Source organism: Nansenia antarctica (assembly GCF_963989245.1).
Source record: "Nansenia antarctica genome assembly, chromosome: 4".
NCBI classification, from domain to species: domain Eukaryota; kingdom Metazoa; phylum Chordata; class Actinopteri; order Argentiniformes; family Microstomatidae; genus Nansenia; species Nansenia antarctica.
This window is the reverse complement of record NC_137689.1, coordinates 13,010,962-13,031,058: the sequence shown is the minus strand read 5'-3', so window position 1 is coordinate 13,031,058 and position 20,097 is coordinate 13,010,962. Positions and strand designations below refer to the sequence as shown.

At 44.6% G+C, this 20,097-nt stretch overlaps 2 protein-coding genes across 2 annotated transcripts in view; one reads left to right on the top strand and one right to left on the bottom strand.

Annotated features, from left to right (window-relative positions):
• piezo1 (piezo type mechanosensitive ion channel component 1 (Er blood group)) overlaps positions 1 to 11,221 on the top strand; it is a gene marked incomplete at both ends in the record, with an annotated part of 76,358 nt that extends 65,137 nt beyond the window's left edge. The window contains 20 exons of the mRNA XM_080529044.1: positions 51 to 151; positions 1,023 to 1,149; positions 1,524 to 1,696; positions 1,976 to 2,091; positions 2,355 to 2,522; positions 2,812 to 3,070; positions 3,578 to 3,766; positions 3,937 to 4,249; positions 4,783 to 4,894; positions 5,205 to 5,352; positions 5,813 to 6,027; positions 6,581 to 6,739; positions 7,251 to 7,398; positions 7,827 to 8,015; positions 8,273 to 8,365; positions 8,607 to 8,779; positions 8,871 to 8,993; positions 9,409 to 9,488; positions 9,867 to 10,062; positions 10,960 to 11,221. Of these exons, the coding sequence (XP_080385170.1) occupies positions 51 to 151; positions 1,023 to 1,149; positions 1,524 to 1,696; positions 1,976 to 2,091; positions 2,355 to 2,522; positions 2,812 to 3,070; positions 3,578 to 3,766; positions 3,937 to 4,249; positions 4,783 to 4,894; positions 5,205 to 5,352; positions 5,813 to 6,027; positions 6,581 to 6,739; positions 7,251 to 7,398; positions 7,827 to 8,015; positions 8,273 to 8,365; positions 8,607 to 8,779; positions 8,871 to 8,993; positions 9,409 to 9,488; positions 9,867 to 10,062; positions 10,960 to 11,221 (3,344 nt within the window). The remainder of the gene's footprint in view (positions 1 to 50; positions 152 to 1,022; positions 1,150 to 1,523; positions 1,697 to 1,975; positions 2,092 to 2,354; positions 2,523 to 2,811; positions 3,071 to 3,577; positions 3,767 to 3,936; positions 4,250 to 4,782; positions 4,895 to 5,204; positions 5,353 to 5,812; positions 6,028 to 6,580; positions 6,740 to 7,250; positions 7,399 to 7,826; positions 8,016 to 8,272; positions 8,366 to 8,606; positions 8,780 to 8,870; positions 8,994 to 9,408; positions 9,489 to 9,866; positions 10,063 to 10,959) is intronic.
• Positions 11,222 to 12,460: 1,239 nt separating this feature from the next.
• ctu2 (cytosolic thiouridylase subunit 2 homolog (S. pombe)) lies at positions 12,461 to 19,661 on the bottom strand. The gene is made up of 15 exons (XM_080530131.1): positions 19,568 to 19,661; positions 19,349 to 19,423; positions 18,298 to 18,376; positions 18,145 to 18,204; positions 17,885 to 17,945; positions 17,690 to 17,799; positions 16,913 to 17,202; positions 15,943 to 16,078; positions 14,921 to 15,052; positions 14,672 to 14,763; positions 13,861 to 13,961; positions 13,456 to 13,639; positions 12,906 to 12,972; positions 12,700 to 12,758; positions 12,461 to 12,601 (listed from the first exon to the last, which is right to left on the bottom strand). Exons 1-15 carry the CDS (start codon positions 19,621 to 19,623, stop codon positions 12,532 to 12,534), a joined length of 1,572 nt encoding a protein of 523 aa, XP_080386257.1. The 5' UTR covers positions 19,624 to 19,661; the 3' UTR covers positions 12,461 to 12,531.
• Positions 19,662 to 20,097: the final 436 nt, after the last annotated feature.

Here is a 20,097-nt window from a genome sequence, read left to right as displayed (position 1 = left end):
CTGTGAACTCAGCTTTGATACACTGTGTTGTGTTCCATCTGCCCCTACAGTGTTGCATTCTGGAGAGTATTACCTGTTTGAGTCTGACAGTGAGGAGGATGAGGACTTCCAATCAGAGGAACAGAAGCCTCAGAAACAAACCGCCTCTCAGGTGAGGTCACCTACACATAGTTACACACACACACACACACACACACGCACACAACCGCATCTCTGACAGTCTCGTAACTAATAGATTCAATATGGCGCCATGGCTGACCACTGTTCGGTCAGCTGCTGCTGAACTTTGCTATTTAACGGTGACATCCCACCGCATTTAACTCTGGGGATTTGGACAACCACAAGACAGGGCTGCCCCTAATGCTAGCCAATGAGCCATTAGCCATAGCACTTAGAGCCAATGGTGACCTTAGGGGCATTACAAGAGGTGGGGTTGAGCGAAAGGTATCCCTTTATGCAGATGATTTCTTATTATGCATATCAGACCCTGATAAATCCATCCCTCAGGTGTTGACCACCCTTGAAAGTTTTGGTCAGATTTCTGGGTACAAATTAGATCTTAGTAATGAATGGATCAATGTGATTCCCAGGTTACTGTACCTTTTGCATCATCAATGCATCTCCATTTTTATCTCCAAATCATTCTTCCGCAAATTGGATGACATCATCTTGCAATTCCTTTCGGATCGTAAGAACCCATTCTAAACCCAAGAATTAAAAAACAGTTGTTGCATAGACCTAAACTTTTGGGGGGCACTGACCAATGGCACTACCTAATTTCCAACTTTATTTTTGGGCTGCCGATTTGCGCTCTATCCTACACTGGCAGAATATTGATGTTATTGACACCTGCGTGTCTGCTTCCTCATTGGCAGCTCTCTTGTGCTCTCCTTCCTTGCAACCGCCACCCAAATTTACTAAAAACATAATTGTAAAGAATAGTATTAACATGCTTCTCCCTAATTCCACCTCTGATTGGATCTTTGGATCTTTATTCTCCCTCCTGCATCCTGTGCCCCCAGCTGGCGTACCAGGCATGGGTGACCAGCATTAAGACTGCAATGGGGGAGCGTCAGCAGAGACATAAGGAGGAGAGACTGGAGAAAGAGGAGAGACTCGCCAGACAACAAGCCGGCTCCCTAGCTTTAGGTCTAAAACACTTTCTATCTCTACTGGCTGTATGATTTTACACACAATCACACACACACACACACACACACACACACACACACACACACACACACACACACACACACTCTCTCTCTCTCTCTATTTACATGCTCTGTGGTCTTTGTTACAGGTGGTGCTGAGAATGAGGTATTTGAGGAAGGTATCTCACAAGATGATCTAGAGGACAATGAAGAACCTGAAGAGGAGAAATCAGGTGGTTATTATTATTATTGTGTGTTTTACGTACATCATGCAGTATATGACAAGAACAGTTCTGGCCATGCAATATGTTGTAGTGTACACCACAAAGCCTTTTTTCCACCATTGCTTAAGTAATCTCTTGCTGTGTCTAGGGAGGCCAGACATAGTCCAGAGGATCCTGGACATCCTCAAGTTCCTGTGGATCGTCTTCCTGGCCATGGTGGATGGCATGACCCAGTGGCTCAACCTGCTGACCAAGCAGTACGTGGACACCTCCACTGTGCTGTGCAACGAGCGCTACCTCATCATCCACAAGATCAGCCAGGTATGGCCTTCTTTCCCGACTCCCTAACGTGTCATTAAAGACCTCAGCCACTAGGAGGCAGTGTGACCAGACAGAGGCCACACTGCCGTAAATGTTGCACTGACACTAGCAGACGCAAGACTGAGGAGGAATCATACTTTCTGCCTTATGTAATAAATCAATGAATTTATCCCTATACTTGTCATCTACCTTTATGGGGACTGAAAAATTGATTTTATGTATGCAAATGCTTTTTAGGTGTGTTTTTAGAATTGTAACCTAAGCAAATCCAAACTACAGGGTCCTCAGAGGGAACCCATGGATGACCAAATGTCCCAGGGTAGCGAGAGCCCAACTCTGGAAACCTGTCTGGATGAGTCAGACACGGACAACGTCATCAGAGCTAGCGCCACCAGGTTGGTGATGATGATGACGACAATGATGCTTATGATGATGATGATGATGATGATGTGACGATGATGATGATGAATATGATGATGATTATAGCTTATGAACACCCTTTATTGAACTGAATAAACATGTTGAGATTTTTATGTATCTCAATCCCTTGAATTCGTTGTATGAGAAATATCCTTTCCTTACTGGCTTGAGACCACCTATATATATCAGTCAGTGTGTGTGTGTGTGTGTTAGTGCTCATCTGTGTCTTCCCTGGCAGTGGGTTGGAGTTGGAGGAAGTGACTGAGGCAGACCTGACCACGGACTATAGCTGTAATACCCTGTGTTCACTGCCCACTATGGAGCTGGAGGTGTACCCAGGACAGCAGCACACTCGCCGGTCCCGTCACTCCAGAACGGCCAGCGAGCTGCTGACAGACACACACGGGTACAGGACCTGGTCATATACACGTCACATACTGTCTGTAATACTTTACTTTATTAAGGATATACTCTATGTGTAATGTGTACAGTATGATTATTTATACACACATATTTTTAATGGAATAAAATAATGTGCTATTTTTGTGAAAACATTTACGTTATATTTGTATTCATTTATTTTATACATTTTATAATCCTTTTATTGTTTGGTTTTTGTTTAATTGGTTCACAAATGAAGTTTCTTTCTGGAATACCAACGGACATTCTTCTAATCTGATGTTCTCTAATTCTAGCCAGTTCTCCGTGGAGGAGCTGGTGGACTCCCGCGACTTCTACACCTCCCAGAACCGTCTCCTCAAGCTGCTCTTCGCTCTCTACAACCTCCTGGCCGCCAACTCGGAGCTGGTGTGTTACCTCATCATCGTGGCCAACAACGTAGTGACGGCGTCCGTCATCTCTGTGGTGCTGCCCATCCTGGTCTTCCTCTGGGCCATGCTGGCTGTGCCACGTCCCAGTAAGAAGTTCTGGATGACCGCTATTGTCTACACCGAGGTGGGCCACTGCTGAGTGTCAAACCTAGCTCAAATACTGTACATAAACAGTAGGTTGTATGCTTTCAGCTGTTCTTCATTTAGCTTTCCCAGTACAATGGAACCAATGGACCACCTAAAAGTGCAAGCTCCATTAAATCAATCCTGCCTATGAATTTGATTCAGGTCTACTAGTTTTATTACACTATCTTCCTGCCTTTGTCATCCGAAGTGACTTAAATATTGTGCAAGATGTGAACTATGTCATGTGTATTATTCTGTTTTCATTGAACACCTGGAGTAAACCAACTATACATATAGAAACTAAACAGTCAAGACTGAATGATCAGAACCTTATTTAAGCTTCACTCCATACTCTTGAAACACAATTCCTATGTTCGTGTTCCAGACCGTTAGCTTTTATGAAGGTTGTTATGTTTACCCAGGATTTTATAGTTGCATGTGTTGCTTTGATCCCTTTAACCGTATTTCTCTGTGATCTTTTCTGGTTGGTTCCTGTTCTACTCAGGTCATGGTGGTGGTTAAGTACGTGTTCCAGTTTGGCTTCTTCCCGTGGAATAGTGTCTACGAGCTCACGCTGAATGAGGACAAGCCCTACTTCCCGCCTCGTATCCTCGGCCTGGAGAAGACAGACAACTACATCCGCTACGACCTGCTGCAGCTGCTGGCTCTCTTCTTTCACCGCTCCCTGCTCCAGGTATGCTAGTCCACAGTCAACATCAACACATAGGAAGGCTCAGCACGACATACTGTATACCTTCCATATACCGTTGTTCCTGTAGTCATATATTCGATTTAATTTGGGGCATATAGTAAAGTTGTGTGTGTGCGTGTGCGTGTGCGTGTGCGTGTGCGTGTGTGTCTCAGCGCTACGGCTTGTGGGACAAGGAGGGTCCTTTGAAGGAGAAGAGCTCCAAGACCTCAGAGGAGGGCAGCAGGAAGGAGGGAGAGGGGGAGGAGGAGGTCCATCACCACCCCAGCCCCGAACACAGCCTCATTGACCTGGAGGAGCTGGACCAGGACCAGAAGGCCCAGCTAGAACCAGAACCTGAACCGGACCCAGAACCAGAGCCTAGCACCAGCGCTGCTGCCACCCCGGAGCCGCCCAGCCTACCTGAGGACGGGCCCCGGAAGAGGAGCAGCATCATGCGCTTCCGCAAGAAAAAACAACCAAGCAAAGGTCCATATTGGGAAAACAATGCCATTGAATATGATTGATATGTTATCTACAATGATCCTATAGCAATTTTAGTATTTTAGTTTTTGACAGTTTTTTTTTTTTGTGTCATTGCACCTCATTGGTTCCCAGCCCATAAGCAAAAATAGACACTAGGGCTACAGTACAATTCAATACACTACTGTAGTCACAATAAACAACATCAAATTAACATCTGCTATACACACCTTTTCTCATACATACTGTACAGTGCAAGTTTTCTCCTGTCCTAGGCTCTATCGATAAACATCAATCAAAATCCAAAACACATTTTAATGGCGTGATAAATCTATAACTTAACTTAATATAGTCATCTTGCTTTAGATATATCATGTGTGGTAGTTTTAATGATTAGACGCTTGACTAAGGTCAGTCGTCACCTTCACATTTAGAATAAATGAAACTGTTCATGTGCCCAGAGGGGAACAGTATAAACGTTTGTCATCGCAGTTCTAGTGAGAGTTATAGGGGATTAATCCTGATGGGTTTTCTGACAGATGTCTCAGAGAGCAAGGAGCCCAAGAAGAAGCAGAAGGGTAAACGCAGAGAGGCAGCCAGTAAGAGGCTGATAGCCCTGGGGGAGAAAATCAAACACCTCACCATCACAGTGTAAGTACAGTTCTACATGTACTAAATGTACTAAACGTTTTCACAACAGTACATAACCACATCATTGTTTTATGATTTACATGATACTTTACTGGCTGATATCCAGACTTTTTTTTAAGTCTAGTCCTGGACTCAACATTTTACTGGGGAGAATCTCTAGACTTAGATCTCTGTCCAGGAAACAGCTTTTGATTCGTATCGAGGAGGTGTACTACTTTATCATGACGTGAGCAAAGTAGAAGTTGGCTGTCTGCATGAATATGTTTCCATATTTGGGCATTAAATGGTGATTTTGCAATTCTCCCCTTAGCATGAGGAGTGTGTACAAGCCTGCACATGGATTCGTCCGAGACATCTTACATGCAGAGTACCGTGCTGCCACTGACGTCTACGCTCTCATGTTCCTGACCGATGTGGTGGATTTCATCATCATTGTCTTTGGGTTCTGGGCCTTTGGGGTGAGGACGGTTGACCTGCAATGCACTGAAGTACTGCAGCCACTCTCATCACACCACCTGTATAGTACCCCCCCCCCCCCCCTCTCTCTCTCTCTCTCTCTTTCTCTCTCTAGAGAGAGACATTATCTATACCTATAGGCAACCTATACCTGTACCTACTATACCTACTGTATATTAAGCTCTCACATTTTTCCTTACTGTCTTTACCGTACACTACACTTTTCCAGTCAAACCTATTACTGTGTACATGGATGTGTTTCCCTAAGCTAATGTTGGTTCCCACAAGCTAATGCCTAGGCTTAAGCTCACCAGGCTAACGCAGGCTTGTTGAGCTCAGGTACACCGAGTTCAAGCCCAGTCTGTCAAATTCACACCCACAAAATCTAACTTCTAGAAACGCTTAGCTTGGTAAAAAATGTAATTAAATTAAATTCAATATAACTTTGTTTATCCCTCTCAGAAACATTCGGCAGCCGCAGACATCGCCTCCACCCTGTCAGAGGACCAGGTCCCAGAGGCCTTCCTCGTCATGCTGCTCATTCAGTTCAGCACCATGATCATCGACCGCGCCCTCTACCTGCGCAAGACCGTCCTGGGAAAGCTGGTCTTCCAGGTCATCTTGGTGTTCGGTATCCACCTCTGGATGTTCTTCATCCTGCCTGCTGTCACCGAGAGGTGAGGAAGAGGAGGAGGGTGTTTGTAGAGTGTGGGACCTGTAGTTTAGTTTTGTATTTTAAGTAAACTATACCTTTAAAACTGAATGGGCTCATTTCCCAGACCTTTGAGACTTTAGTCGGATTGAAATCCATCTTTAGCGGAGATGTACTGTATTTATCTTTTGATTTTTATCTAATTTACCAACAATGTCAGTTCCCCTTTACTCTATGTTTAGGAAACTACCCCACAGTGTAGGTCTCATAATGTTGCAATGTTGAGTTGTTGTATCATATTGCGTTGATGTCATAATGTATCTCATTGGGGATCAATCACCACAGGGCCGACCCGGCCCAACTCTAATGTGCTGTGCACATTTATCCTTTCCAACATTGTTACACCAACTGAGGTAGATGCGTAACCAGCCCAGTACGACTCAGCTTGGTTCAGATCTATTTGGCTCTGCAGTGTAATTAGGGTAATAGTATCTGCAGGCGAGTTAATGCCACCGTTTCTGTTCAGCCTGTTTCTGTTCAGCCTGTGCTAAAGGGTGTCTTGTTCTTTGTCCTCCCAGGATGTTCAGCCAGAACTCTGTGGCTCAGCTCTGGTACTTTGTGAAGTGTATCTACTTTGCCCTGTCGGCCTATCAGATCCGCTGTGGCTACCCCACCCGCATCCTGGGGAACTTTCTCACCAAGAAGTACAACCACCTCAATCTCTTCCTCTTCCAGGGGTGAGTATCATAATCCTCTACTCTGCCATGCCATACTCAGCACCACACACAGAAGAAAATAATAATAATAATAATAATTTGGATTTATATAGCGCCTTTCATAAAACCCAAGGACTCTTTACAATTCTAAAGGAAATGGTCAGACAGACAAAACAAAAAACAAACAAAACAAAACCGAAACAGTGACTAGGGGCCACAGCCATTGGTGTGTGAATGTGTGTGTGAATGAGAGGCCGTTAGAAAGCGCTTTGGATAAAGGCACTATATAAGTGCAGTCCATTTACCATTTAGTTGTATTATTCTATTGATTAATGAATAATCTATTAATTCGGAAAATATAGATTTTACTTGGAGAGATGGGGGGTCCAAATGGGGGGCCTTTGCACTTTCCATTAGTTCCATTGCATCAGGAAAACTCCACGCACTGCAAAGTATTTCATAGGATTTCAAATAGTATTTGAACCAAGGTGTGTACAGGTAGAGAAACGTCTCATTTGTTGTGCGTTCTCAGGTTCCGCTTGGTACCGTTCCTGGTGGAGCTGAGAGCAGTGATGGACTGGGTTTGGACGGACACCACGCTCTCCCTCTCCAACTGGATGTGTGTGGAGGACATCTACGCCAACACCTTTATCATCAAGTGCAGCCGTGAAACAGAGAAGGTAGGAGGAGACATCACTAATCCTAACCGTAACCCTGAGACATTACATCTAAACATACACTTCCTTACATCATCACTTTTACATCTGATACTCATTGCAGTGGGAAAGTTAGACACAATTTTGCACATTTCTCTGCACATTGTTTATTTATTTATTTACCGGCAACACCGCTTCCACATCATTTTCACCTCCTCCTATTTCTTTATCCAGAAGAATCCATTCATTCTTGTTGTCTTGTGTGATGTTTTTAATGCCATGGGATTGTTTCTACTATCCTTCTTTTGTTTCTACTGTACCACCATGGTGGCTGTCTACATGAAAAGCGAATATACCCTAGGAGATAGCAAAGAAAAAGGCCTTATTTGTCTCATCTCATCTCATCTCTTGCCTCACATCATCTCATTTGACCTCTTCCTCTCCATCCCCAGAGATACCCTCAGCCAAAGGGTCAGAAGAAGAAGAGGATTGTGAAGTACGGGATGGGAGGGCTGATTATCTTCTTCCTTATCTGCATCATCTGGTTCCCACTGCTCTTCATCTCATTGGTCAGATCAGTAGTGGGTGTGGTCAACCATCCTGTGGACGTCACAGTGACTGTCAAGTTGGGAGGATATGAGGTAATTAGCTTTATATCATTAGTGATCATTATAATCACAGTTCACACTTAATTATGGTTGATTTTTATGGAAAATTCTGGGGTGAGTCCTGTGATAGCTGGGGAGCATGAAGATCATCTCTGTCTATTCCTTACTATGGACCCAAGATGATCTTCACACCATAAAGCTTTCGGGAAACTCACCCCTGTATGAGTGAAGAGAGACGATGTCAGAGTTATTTTTAACTGAAACGGTTAAATCTTCTCTCCTTCCAATAGCCCTTGTTCACCATGAGTGTTCAGCAGCAGTCCATCCAGCCCTTCACTGAGGAGGATTACAACAAGATGACCACCATGTTTGGAGACAACGCCGTGCGTAATTCCTCTGTCCCTACTTGTGCACAGCTATGTGTCAGTGATCTGTGCTGAATGTATACATGGAAAGTTGACATCACCCTCAGCTTGAGGGAGCTTCCACCATAATTCTCACAACAATGCAATGCTCAGAAATGCTTTCGATCAGAAAACATCCTTGAACTTGTGCTCTTCTCCGTTTGCTGTGGCTCCAGTAGTCGTAATTGAACGACTGTATCTGTCCTTCTGTCCTCTGCAGGTGGCTATGCAGTTCATCACCCTGTACAGCTATGAGGACATAGTGACAGCCAAGATAGAGGGCAGCTCAGGGTCAGTGTGGAGGATAAGCCCGCCCAGCCGACAGGAAGTTGTCAAGGAGCTGCTGGGCAGCCCTGTGGACATGACCCTACGGCTGGCCTGGAACTTCCAAAGGTGCGTGTGTGTGTGTGTTTATGGTTCAGCAAAGGACCTTTGTGGTTGTCATTGCAAATTGTGGTTTTGACTTTTTTTTTCTTCTCATCAGAGACCTTGGTAAAGGTGGCACTGTGGAGCACGCGTCTGACATCCACTCCATCGACCTGGAACCTGGGAGCCCAGTCAGAGCTGACCTGGCTTCGCTACTCGTAGGCAACCGCACAGACCCAGTGTATGTTGTCTTATTATTGCAAAAACTGAGTTTGTGTGTGTGTGTGTGTGTGTGTGTGTGTGTGTGTGAGAGAGAGAGAGAGAGAGAGAGAGAGAGAGAGAGAGAGAGAGAGAGAGAGAGAGAGAGAGAGAGAGAGAGAGAGAGAGAGAGAGAGAGAGAGAGAGAGAGAGAGAGAGAGAGAGAGAGAGAGAGAGAGAGAGAGAGAGAGAGAGAGAGAGAGAGAGAGAGAGAGAGAGAGAGAGAGAGAGAGAGAGAGAGAGAGAGAGAGAGAGAGAGAGAGAGAGAGAGAGAGAGAGAGAGAGAGAGAGAGAGAGAGAGTACTGTGACAAAAACAAAAGTGTTTAGGGTATGAATGAATGAACCTGAACCTGTCCTGAATCAGCTGTGTGACATGTTGTTGACGGTTGTTCCTCAGACATGTTCCTCACATGTTCCCCAACTATATCCGAGCACCTAACGGAGCGGAGGCCAAACCAGTCGGTCAGCTGTACGGAGGTGAGAGAGGTTGATGTCTGACTACTACTTCTCTGACGGGCACCAGAGACAGTGTTTTCAATCACATATTGAGACTCACTGATCAATTCCAATTGAGATCAATCCAATTGTTTCATCCCGAAAATGCTTTGAATTGGGGATTGATTAGAAATCAGAAAGGCTTTGAAATTGTAGCTCTTTCTCAGTAGCTCTTTCTGCATTCAATAACATGACTTTGATACACCATATTCCAGCCTGTATTCCCTGCATTGGTGGTGAACTAGATAACAAACTGCTGAGAGGGGTTGTTTTGTTTATTTGATTGAATAACATGGTCCATAGTTGTTTCAAAAGTTGTGGTTATGGTTGCGGTCGGTGTAACACCATGTGGTCATGCAGGTGACGAGGACGGCTACCAGAACGTGACCCTGTCACTGATGAGGGACCGCTCGTTGAACGTCAGTGGGACCCAGGAGTGGTGGGACATCAGCATCGCCGACTGTCCCCCAGCCTCGGGGGCTTGCGGGGTGCTGCCCATGGTCATCTTCAACGACAAAGTCAGCCCCCCCAGTCTGGGCTTCCTGGCAGGCTACGGGTAAGGAGCCCACACCTAATGCCTTTCAATTATGTCATATGACGCACGCACACATTATGTAAATTAGCTTCTACGCTACGATAGAAAAGGACACGTGTCTTATTCTTATGGATTTTGGTCCAAAGATACACTTTTAAAGGGGCAGTCTGAGGCAGTCTTGTAAACAAACACTGTATGGCTTCAAAACATGGTTAAAACTATTATTTTGATCTCATGGATTGTCAGTCTTTGCGTCCATAGCTCCATCTATGAATTTCAGAGTGGCTACATTTCTCCAAGCCCCATCTCTCACCAGTTTACCAAAAAAAAGCCCCACACTTGGAGAACCTACAACAACTAACAACAATGATATCTATATCCCTCTTTCTCACTGGACACCCATCTTAATCGTCCATGGCTATGATTAGATATTGTAGTTTGTAACGCATCAGTTATACCACCTTGTAAGAACTACACATACAGTATTCCAACTCTTTGAATGTGTCTCTCCAGCATGAACATGAATTGATTTCCATTTTCAGGAAGACAAAAGTATGAGGTATAATACTGAGCTTACTGTAAGCAACATAATAGCCTAGTGTACAGTAGTGACTCTTGTTCAAGATTTTTTGAAGCCTTTTTGATTGCCACACAAACACAGGTGCTGGTATTTGCTTTCGGTACAGCATGGTAACCATGGTAACTCTGACACTGACTGGGACTCCCAGAAATACCGGTGCTCATAACAAACTGCTACATATTCACTATACATATTCTACATATTCAACTCAAAAGTTATTTAACTTTCCAGGGCGACCTTTACTGTATCTTTGCAAATATCCATAATTGAATTTAGAGAGACAACTCTCGGAGTCTCGGTTAAGTGACTGTCCCATTGTCCACCCATTGTGCTTGCAGGATCATGGGGCTGTACGTGTCTGTGGTGCTGGTGATCGGCAAGTTTGTGAGGGGCTTCTTCAGCGAGATCTCCCACTCCATCATGTTCGAGGAACTGCCGTGCGTAGACCGCATCCTGAAGCTCTGCACTGACATCTTCCTGGTCAGGGAGACTGGAGAGCTGGAGCTGGAGGAGGAGCTCTACTCCAAACTCATCTTCCTCTACCGCTCCCCAGAGACTATGATCAAGTGGACCAGGGACAACCAGAGGGACCACCACTAGCCCCCACCCCTTCCCCTGCTCTGCCGTGTCCCATCCAGGGCACCCCTGCCTGGGGCTGCGTCTCACACAGGGGTGCCTCTACCTGGACTTCCTAGCCGGCTCCTGTGGTTCTCTTCCCACTGGGAGCTGACCTCCCCTCTCAGCTAGGGGAGGAAAGGGATGTTTTGTCTGTCTGTGTACCCTGAGAGTACTGTTTACCCTCTGCTGCTGGGCTGTACTGACAGACAGCGAGCTATAGTGTGAAAGGGCTATGAGGCTGCCCCTCACTCCTGGTTTGGGTAGGATTGGCCTGGCCTCTCCTGTCACCATGGAGACTAAGCAAAAATATTCACTCATTGGCTGGGCTCAGACAGAAGAGCCTGGACAGAGAGGTCAAATCTAATCCAATTTTATTTGTCTAAACTTTTGGTCACAAAGTGCCTAACAGTGACCCAAGCCTAAACCCCTTAGAGCAAGCAAATGCACAGTGGCAAGAAGAAAAACTCTGTAAGAAACCTACTATGAATGTAGATTTAGCTCTAAATGAGAGGTTGTGACGGGCCAACTTACAAACCCTGCCCCTCATAAACCAAGCCCCATGACCCCTAAATGGACTGGATCCTCTCGCTACTACACTGACCAGCTCAACGTGGACAGATGCTGAAATGGGACGATTTGAGAAAAAGGACCTAAGGTGTTTCTAATCAAAACACTATTACAATGACATTCAGCCAAAATCTGAATCTGAAAGAGAAATTGTTTACAAATTGAAAGGCTTTCAGTTGGGAGGAAAGCTAACTTTGAACGTTTAAAAGGTTTACAGACTTATTGGTGATGGCAAGACTTGAAGCCATATGGTTACTGCAGGGGGGGATTACTCATATGGAAGAATAGCCCTATTTCTAATTCCAATACAATGTGATTCTGCTCCAACACCAATGAAAATATTGTTAATCTGTAAACAATAAATGACTAGTCTTAATCCTGACATGGAAACAAGCATGAATCATCGTTTTCAGGCAGCATCATGCTGGGTTCATCAACTTTCATCTCACATTGTTACTGCAGCTATATTTAACTATATACAAATCCATCAGTATTCGGACAAAGCAGGACTCTACAAAGCAGCTTTATTTTGGATACAGATAAAAGCCTATACTAACTTAATATGTAGCCTTATCTGCATGTGAAACATTCCAAAGTTACAAATAGAAATGGAAGACATAGAACTACTGACATGACAAAAAACCCTATGAGGCACTGATATCCGACAGAACATTTCTAGCCAAAGGTTCTGTTCCACTGCACCCTCCTGAACAGGCTCTTCGCCCTCAGGACAGCGCCGCTTCCTCCTCTTCCTCGTCTAGCAGGAACTCACTGATCTCCTGCCTCATCTGAGACCTGGATAATGAAAACAAGTCCAGAAACAAAACAAATGACTGTGTGCAATACAATACCTAGTCTTACATTTTGACTTCAGTTGTAGCCAGAAGGGGTACCTTCTCTCCCGCCTCTCAGCCTCCGACAGGACGTACTGGGGAAGGGTGTCTACGGCGGTCTGTGGAACAGGCCGTAGATAAGCCATCAGTCAACCAATCTGTATTCAATGTTATTTATTTACAGTCTACAACTATTTATATTTTCCCTATCAAGTGATAATGTGAGGTGATTGACAGGAGGGCTCACGTGTTCTGCGTTCACTTACCATGTCTTTGATGGTCAGTCTACAGCTGTAACACAACAGGTTTTTGAGATCCACTGTCTCTGGCACCCTAGAACACACACACACACACACACACACACACACACACACACACACACACACACACACACACACACACACACACACACCAGCATTAATGCCACCGATGTACAGTTACATAGCCTCTTATTGTGCAAATAATCCCAAATTAATTTCGGAGGAGAGTTTGGTGTAAACACCTGATGTGACTATCGTATAACACAACTAACAACATATCACCATTGGTAACACTCGACTGTACTTGAAGCCAAAATATCGAATGCATTTTTGTTAAAGGCCGGTAGGAGACCATAAAGGCGTTATCGATCAACTCATAATCCTGATAACTCCTTAGGATCCTTATGAGATGCATTTAATGCATTACACCACCTGTTGGCTCCAATTGTCCAGTCCAGCACACACACACACACACTCCCTCTACCTGAGTGGATATTAAGCCTGGCCTCTGCTTCTGGCCAACATGAAGGAGAAAAGAAGTGCATACTCTACTCACTTAGTAGCCGAGCAGCAGCTGCCCCCCTCTCCAGCCCCACAGCCCTCCCCCTGGCCCCCTCCAGAGGAGCAGCACTGGCCCGTGGAGGGTGGAGAGGGCCCTGGAGCTGCTGGGGCTGGCCCTGGCCCTCGCCTCTGAGACAGCTGCTCTGAGAGCAGGGTGGCCTGGAAGGCAGAGGCCTCCTCTGTGGGAGAAGGAGGGAGGGAGATGGGTTTTTTCATGATACGGTATTGACTGAGCAAAAGCAATCAACAGTCCGTTCAGTTTACTGGGAGAGCAGCAAATGAAGAAACTATAAGTTCATCATATTCATATTTACTCAATATTAATTGAATTAACGTGTGATGTGACGAACCGCTGAATGATGTGTTAGATGGGACTAGAGCGTTAGGCAGGGTGACTCACCAAATTTAGTGTCCAGGGCACATGCACACAGCAGACACTTGTCAGAGTGGTCGGTGGTGGTCTTCTGAGGGGGACATGCCGTCTGGAGCTTCTCACTGGTCCTGGGGAAGATCCGTGAACATGAGGGTTTCAACACCAAGGCCCAATCCCATTTAAAAAATGTTGCCCTATCTCTCGTTTTGGAGTGCCACTGGAGTGCTTCTCTGTTATGTTTGTTATAAATAAAAGGTCTGTTGAAATGACACTAAACTAAGATAATACGATGGTTATCATCATTTTTATCAATCTTTATTATTAACAAAGAAACAATGGAAGTAATTACATTTGTGGCTTTCTTTTGGTGCTAGTGCAAACTCCATTATCCTGCCGATGATTCGCAAGGCGTACCTTCCACTTGGCCCTACGCCTACAAAATAGGGGAATTGGGACACACCTACCCCTACACGTGAATGCGCAAAAGGGAGGGGTAGGGCTAAAATGTAGGGCCAAGGGGTGAAATGGGATTGGGAATCCTCATGCACACATACCCAACGACAACCTTCCCTTTGGTCTAGTTAAAACATACCACATGCCCCCTCTTCACAAGTCTACATCCCTTAAAGTTCCCAAAGGTACTAGTGCTGGTGTTCTGGAACAAGAAATATAAATTCAATTTTCCCACATAACTGTGTGTATTACAGCATGCTGCTCCGTGTGAGGATTAGGATAGTTTGCTCTAGTTTTGGGATGATACTAGTAATCACTACAGCGGCATGTAGGCCTGCGTGCATGCGTGCGTGCGTGCGTGTGTATGTGTGTTACCCATGCTCACCGGTAGATGGTGCTGACAGTGGAGGGGAAATCAACTTGGAGTTTGGTGACAAAGCTCTCTGTCAGGCGCTGGATGCTGGCCTTGTCTGCTGCCTGGAGGACAAACACACTGGTGGGTAACAAACCTTAAGTACCAGCAGAGACAAACCCTGTGAACTCACAGAGCAGACACAGGGACACTGTACAGTCATTACTAAAACGTCACTCCTCCACATCTGACTTTCAGGCTGCAATGGGGGTTGTCTCTCACCTTAGTGTCCAGGCCAGGGATGAAGACCGAGGGGACATCAAACATCTTGTTATAAAAGGCTATTTCCTTGGAGGAGTAATCCCTCATGGGCCTGACAATGACCACGTCTCCATAGCGAGGATCTGAGAAGCCCTATAGACACAGGAATGTATCAAAAGACTCGGTTTGTGATGCTACATCTTTTAAATGTCTGATGCGACGTGCTATGTGACACTACATGTCATTTGATGTTATAGACATTTTTAAGTGAATTCACTTAAAAGCCTAAGTTTGTCAAATGATCTTAGGCCTCAAAACATGTTAGTTAAGGTCCCGCACGATTAATAGATCAGGCTGTGTGCCTCCATACCAAATGGATAAGCAGATTTAATTTTAATAAATGTTTTTTTATTTGTTTATGTTCCATTTGCATTTTTTTTTATTATTATTATTATTATTATTATTTATTTATTTCAGATTTGATCCCTTTTTCACCCAATTTGGTAGCCAATTGAACCCAACCTAGCATCCAATTATCCCCTGCCTATTGCATAGGATCCGCCGCACGACCCCGTGGCCGGCAGTCCCAGAGGAGGCCGCCAGGCAGACTAGCTGACTGGCTCCTCGAGCCCAGCACCGTTATTCCGGCACCTAGGGGGCGGTGTTGCGCGACGGATCCTTGTCCGGAAATACTCCTATACCCGCCCTCGGGAGCGGCCGCCCAATATGCCGCTCTCCGTGTGTGCCCCAGCCATATCCGGATCTGGCGAGCTGGGATTCGAACCCAGTCCCCGGTGGGCAGCATGCACTAGTGGCCAGTGCTTAGACCGCTACACCACCGTGGGGCATGTTCCATTAGCATTGAGAATATCGTTGAATCTACACAATGGTGTCATCTCGACATTAGACCACTTTCAAGGTCTGAAAATCTGAGGTCTGACCAACCTTGATCTTTACAGTGAATTGTTCCTTTAATTATTGAAACGTAGGTATTAATATAGTCCTCTATGATATACTATACTAGAAAGTGCCTTTTTCCTTACCGTATCCATGGCCAGCAATGCCCCTCGTCCCAGGGAGATGTTGCTGAGCAGTTTGACAGCCAGACGGGTGCAGCTGTCCCCCATCATCACCTTGGAGTAGCCCTCCACCCTCGCAGTGTGAAGAATCAGGTGCTGTCTGAACAAAGCCAAAGATTGCATCACATTGTTCATAGGCTGGCTTATACGTAAAACCATTGAGTCGCATCTTGTGAGAAATGCTATACAAATAAAACTTGATTTTGATTTGATACTAAAACCATGTGCACCACGGGAACGGAGAAGGCTAGAGTCCATCACTTCCCTTACTCCACCATTAAGCTTTCCAGCCATTGCGAGATAAGAATTAAAACACAGAATTGGTGGTGCTTAGATGGTATGGAACTCTCTTAGTATTCCAGCAATACATTGCTGAGAGTTCAGCAGACAGTGGAAGTGAAAAACAAAAAGAGGGATACTTTTTCAAAAAAATGCCGGTCGAGAGGACGCTGGCGTTGCTTGTTCGCGGCTTCTCCGCCCGAAATCTAGATATACTTGCAGTATACAGAGTAGATTGTCCTACAGACATTTAGATTTAGTAATTAATTAGACCCCTATACTTTCTTTTATTTATTTATTTTGTTTCTTTTTATTTTACTACTCGATCTTTTCAGTTTGTAAAGCGTCTTTGTGTCTAGAAAAGCGCTATATAAGTCTAATGTATTATTATTATTATTATTATTATTATTATTATATAAGGAAGAGTGAAATACAATGGATGGGAGTAAGGATAGGAGGAGGCCTGTGTAGAATGCTGACAGCATCCTAAGTGTGAGTTGTTACCTCAGGCTCAAGTGAGAACAAGGGAAATGCTCTCCTATGCAAAAAATGAACTAAACAACATTTCGTTCTCCCCCAAGTCTCATCCAGGAAATCTGATACATGTGAATACGTAGGAAAACATCCGTGTCTGGGGGATGCCGTTTAATCTGACCTCAGTGTCTGTAGCAGGTCCTCTTTGGCCGTCAATGTCTTTACAGAAGCGAATAGTCTCTGGAGGGTGTCGGAGTGTTCAGGAGTGATGAGGTTTGGGGTCGCTCCGTTCTGGTCCTCCTGCACGCTCAGACGGGACAGCTGACACTGGGCCTTTTCCACCACCGAGGGGTCTGAGCACTGGCTCTGACTGGTCTGAATGAACTGGTCCACGGCAGCTTTGTAACTGCTCCCAGGTCTCTCTGCGGCTGGGGTCCCCGCCTCAAGTACCGAGCTGGGTAGGCTAAATACCTGACACACCATGTGGAGATTGCAGCCATTATAAGACATTGTTGCCACTTGATTGAAATGTTGAATGTTGTCATCAATATACCATATCCCATATGTGATGGAAAGGAACAATTCATGTTGCTTTAATACTTTCTCTATCACCAGTGTTGATTTAAAATGAAACAGCTATGACATGGTATGACTACCAACTAAATTAAATAGGATTAAGACGTTTTTTTCTGCCAACATCACAAGATGACACACCACTGCAGACAACGGACATGATGATGTAATAGTCTCTTACTAGTCTGTAATAGTAGCTGCAACCCCTAGAATAGAATGTATTCAGAAGAATAGATCGATGGCTGCATATCTAATTCCGATGATCAAAGCTTTAGACAAATTGACAGTAGGATTCAATATTGAATCATACTGTATTAAAACCAAGGACAGCCTCACCTCCTAGGAGGAGGGATGTATTAGTATGACCTAGCTCAGGGCAGCTCACCTGCTCCAGGTGGACTATATGGTAAGGGTAGCCAGTGGCTCTGAAAATAGACTCCAGCTGAGCCAACCACCTGTTCCGCTCTTCAATGCTTTGGCCACAAGCACCTCCCTCTGTCAAGACATGATCATACATTACACAAGCTGGTCTGACTTGAAACTTTGAGCTAAAGCTCTCAGATGATCCTCTGCAAGTTACCATCGATGTAGACAATTCCAGGAACAAATCTCAGCTTCTTGGGTGCATCTTGACTCAAACCCTATGGTAGGCAAAAAAAATATTTTAATCTTAAACTATCCATAGTTAGGCTAGGCTAGGTATATGTAAGCTACTACTATATATAACTACATACTACTGTAAACACATACATTGAAAATACACTTCTGCTGTTGCATCATACAGTACAGATATGTCTCATACATTATTACAAAAATGAAATGAAATACAGGCTCAACTACCTCTTGAACCTGGGCCAGCAAGGAACTGGAGGCCGGCCCTCCAGACACAGCTAGAAGTACCTGCAGCAGAGAAACAAGGGGAACTCTGTAGTTTATTTATGAGGAAGGTTGCCAAAATGCCAGGGATGGATGTTTAACATGCTTAAGACATACCCTCTCTCCAGGGAATATGATGCGGTTTTTCCCCAGCATGGCCCGGAACTTGTGTATAAAGTACTCCTTGAAGCAGACCCTGGCAAAATAGAGTGAAAGCGAAACGTTGAGGCTGAGAGGTAAGACAGGGTTGTTGGCATATAAAACATGATGATCCCTTCCTACTTGAAATGATGTTCATGTGCTGTCAGGGTGCAGTGAGGTAGACCTACAGTGCCCTCCATAAGTATTGGAAATCTATGAGGTCAATGTTTTTTTTTTTCTTCAGATTGGGTTCACCATTTACAAAGTACAACATTTTGAGGGCCACCGCCGGCCAAGACGCACGTTTGGGTTGAGCCCACCCCTGCCCCGCTCTAGCGACGGCATTGCCTCCTAATCTTAATTTTGGTGAGCCTCCACTGTAGACGTATTCCTTGGACTAACAGTCTGTGTGCAATTGCTGAGCTCATTACACAGTTTATTTTGGTAAGTCTATGGTTTTGGCTATGTTTCTGATAGATTTGTTCTGATATTTTAGCCTCATAATGGCTTCCTTGATGTCTCTTTGGTCATCTTGTTGACAGACACCAATAGCAGACTCCAAGAATCAATCAGACTCTAGAATCAATACTAGACATTGACAGCTCTCTTATGCCCACACAATACCTATCAAGCCAATTTTCCAATACTTTTGGTGCCCTGAAATAGGGGGACTATATATAAAAAGAGTCGTAATTTCTAAATGGTGAAACCAATCTGAAAAAAAACAAAACATTGATTTCAAACTGTTGGAGTATAAAGCTAAAATAAGGTAAAAATGTGTCATCAGTGACTTTTGGAGGATATATGGACACTTGCTGTACCGTTCATACGGTGGCTATACCCTGTGCATTATCAGACAGCCCTTTGGTCACAACTGAAACTATTTCAAGTTCAGCAAATTATTGACATGCTCACCAATGAGGTTAAAGCTACATTTAGGTCATGTCTCAGGACTAATTACACCTGCACCTAAACCTGATCATCTTCTCCAGGCTTGGCTTTGAACCCTGCTGCCTGTCACACCTACCTGCAAAAAGCATCTCCAGCTCGAATAATCAGCACTGATGTCCTCTCTTTGCATTTGACACACTTCTTGGAGACACTAACACGAAAAAAAAACATTTGCATAAGGGGATGGTTGCATGAAGCACATGTTATATCAATGAGCTAGCCATTGTTATTCTGTGGCAAGCTTGCTAACTTAGCTGTCACAGACACATGCCATTTCTGTCGCACAGACACTTACCTCGGGGTCTCTCTGTGGGCCAGCTGTCCGCTATATTCTTCATCAATCTGGCACATTGTTGAGCAAGTTTGACTGCTTCTGATTGCTCACTAAGTTAGATTACTACGTTGCCAGTCGAGACGTCAAGCGTGGAGTAAATTATGTTTTACAAACTGGTTAGAAACCGGTCACTAGTTTTCCACGATGATGTGAATGAGCCACCAAACTCGTGTTGTTGGAGCACAACATCGCACTTTTTGATGACGTATATTTCGTCATCCCTCTTCGTTTTATCGTTATTAGTTCCGTGCTCGTCGATAGTTTTGCGTTGATTTTACACGTGTCATTGCTTGATGGTGTATTCTTAACTCCAACAAAAATATTTACAAATCAATAACAATGATATTTTATTGCGAGATTTGTGAGACAGTTATCGATCGAAGCAATGGGTTCTGGGAGTAGAGTTCTCAGTAGCAGTAAACTCAATGTGTACCATTACTCGGAATACTTCAATTCCCAGAAGGTAATGCGTGTTTAAAGGCTTTCTGTTC

Bases quoted from the DNA above. Each gene is read 5' to 3' on its own strand.
- ctu2 (XM_080530131.1), bottom strand. From the start codon at position 19,623: ATGTGCCAGATTGATGAAGAATATAGCGGACAGCTGGCCCACAGAGAG. The intron at 18,205-18,297 runs GTATGTCTTAAG...TCTCTGCTGCAG, and splicing joins TCATATTCCCTGGAGAGAGG to GTACTTCTAGCTGTGTCTGG. The intron at 17,203-17,689 runs GTGAGCTGCCCT...ATGGTGTGTCAG, and splicing joins ATATAGTCCACCTGGAGCAG to GTATTTAGCCTACCCAGCTC.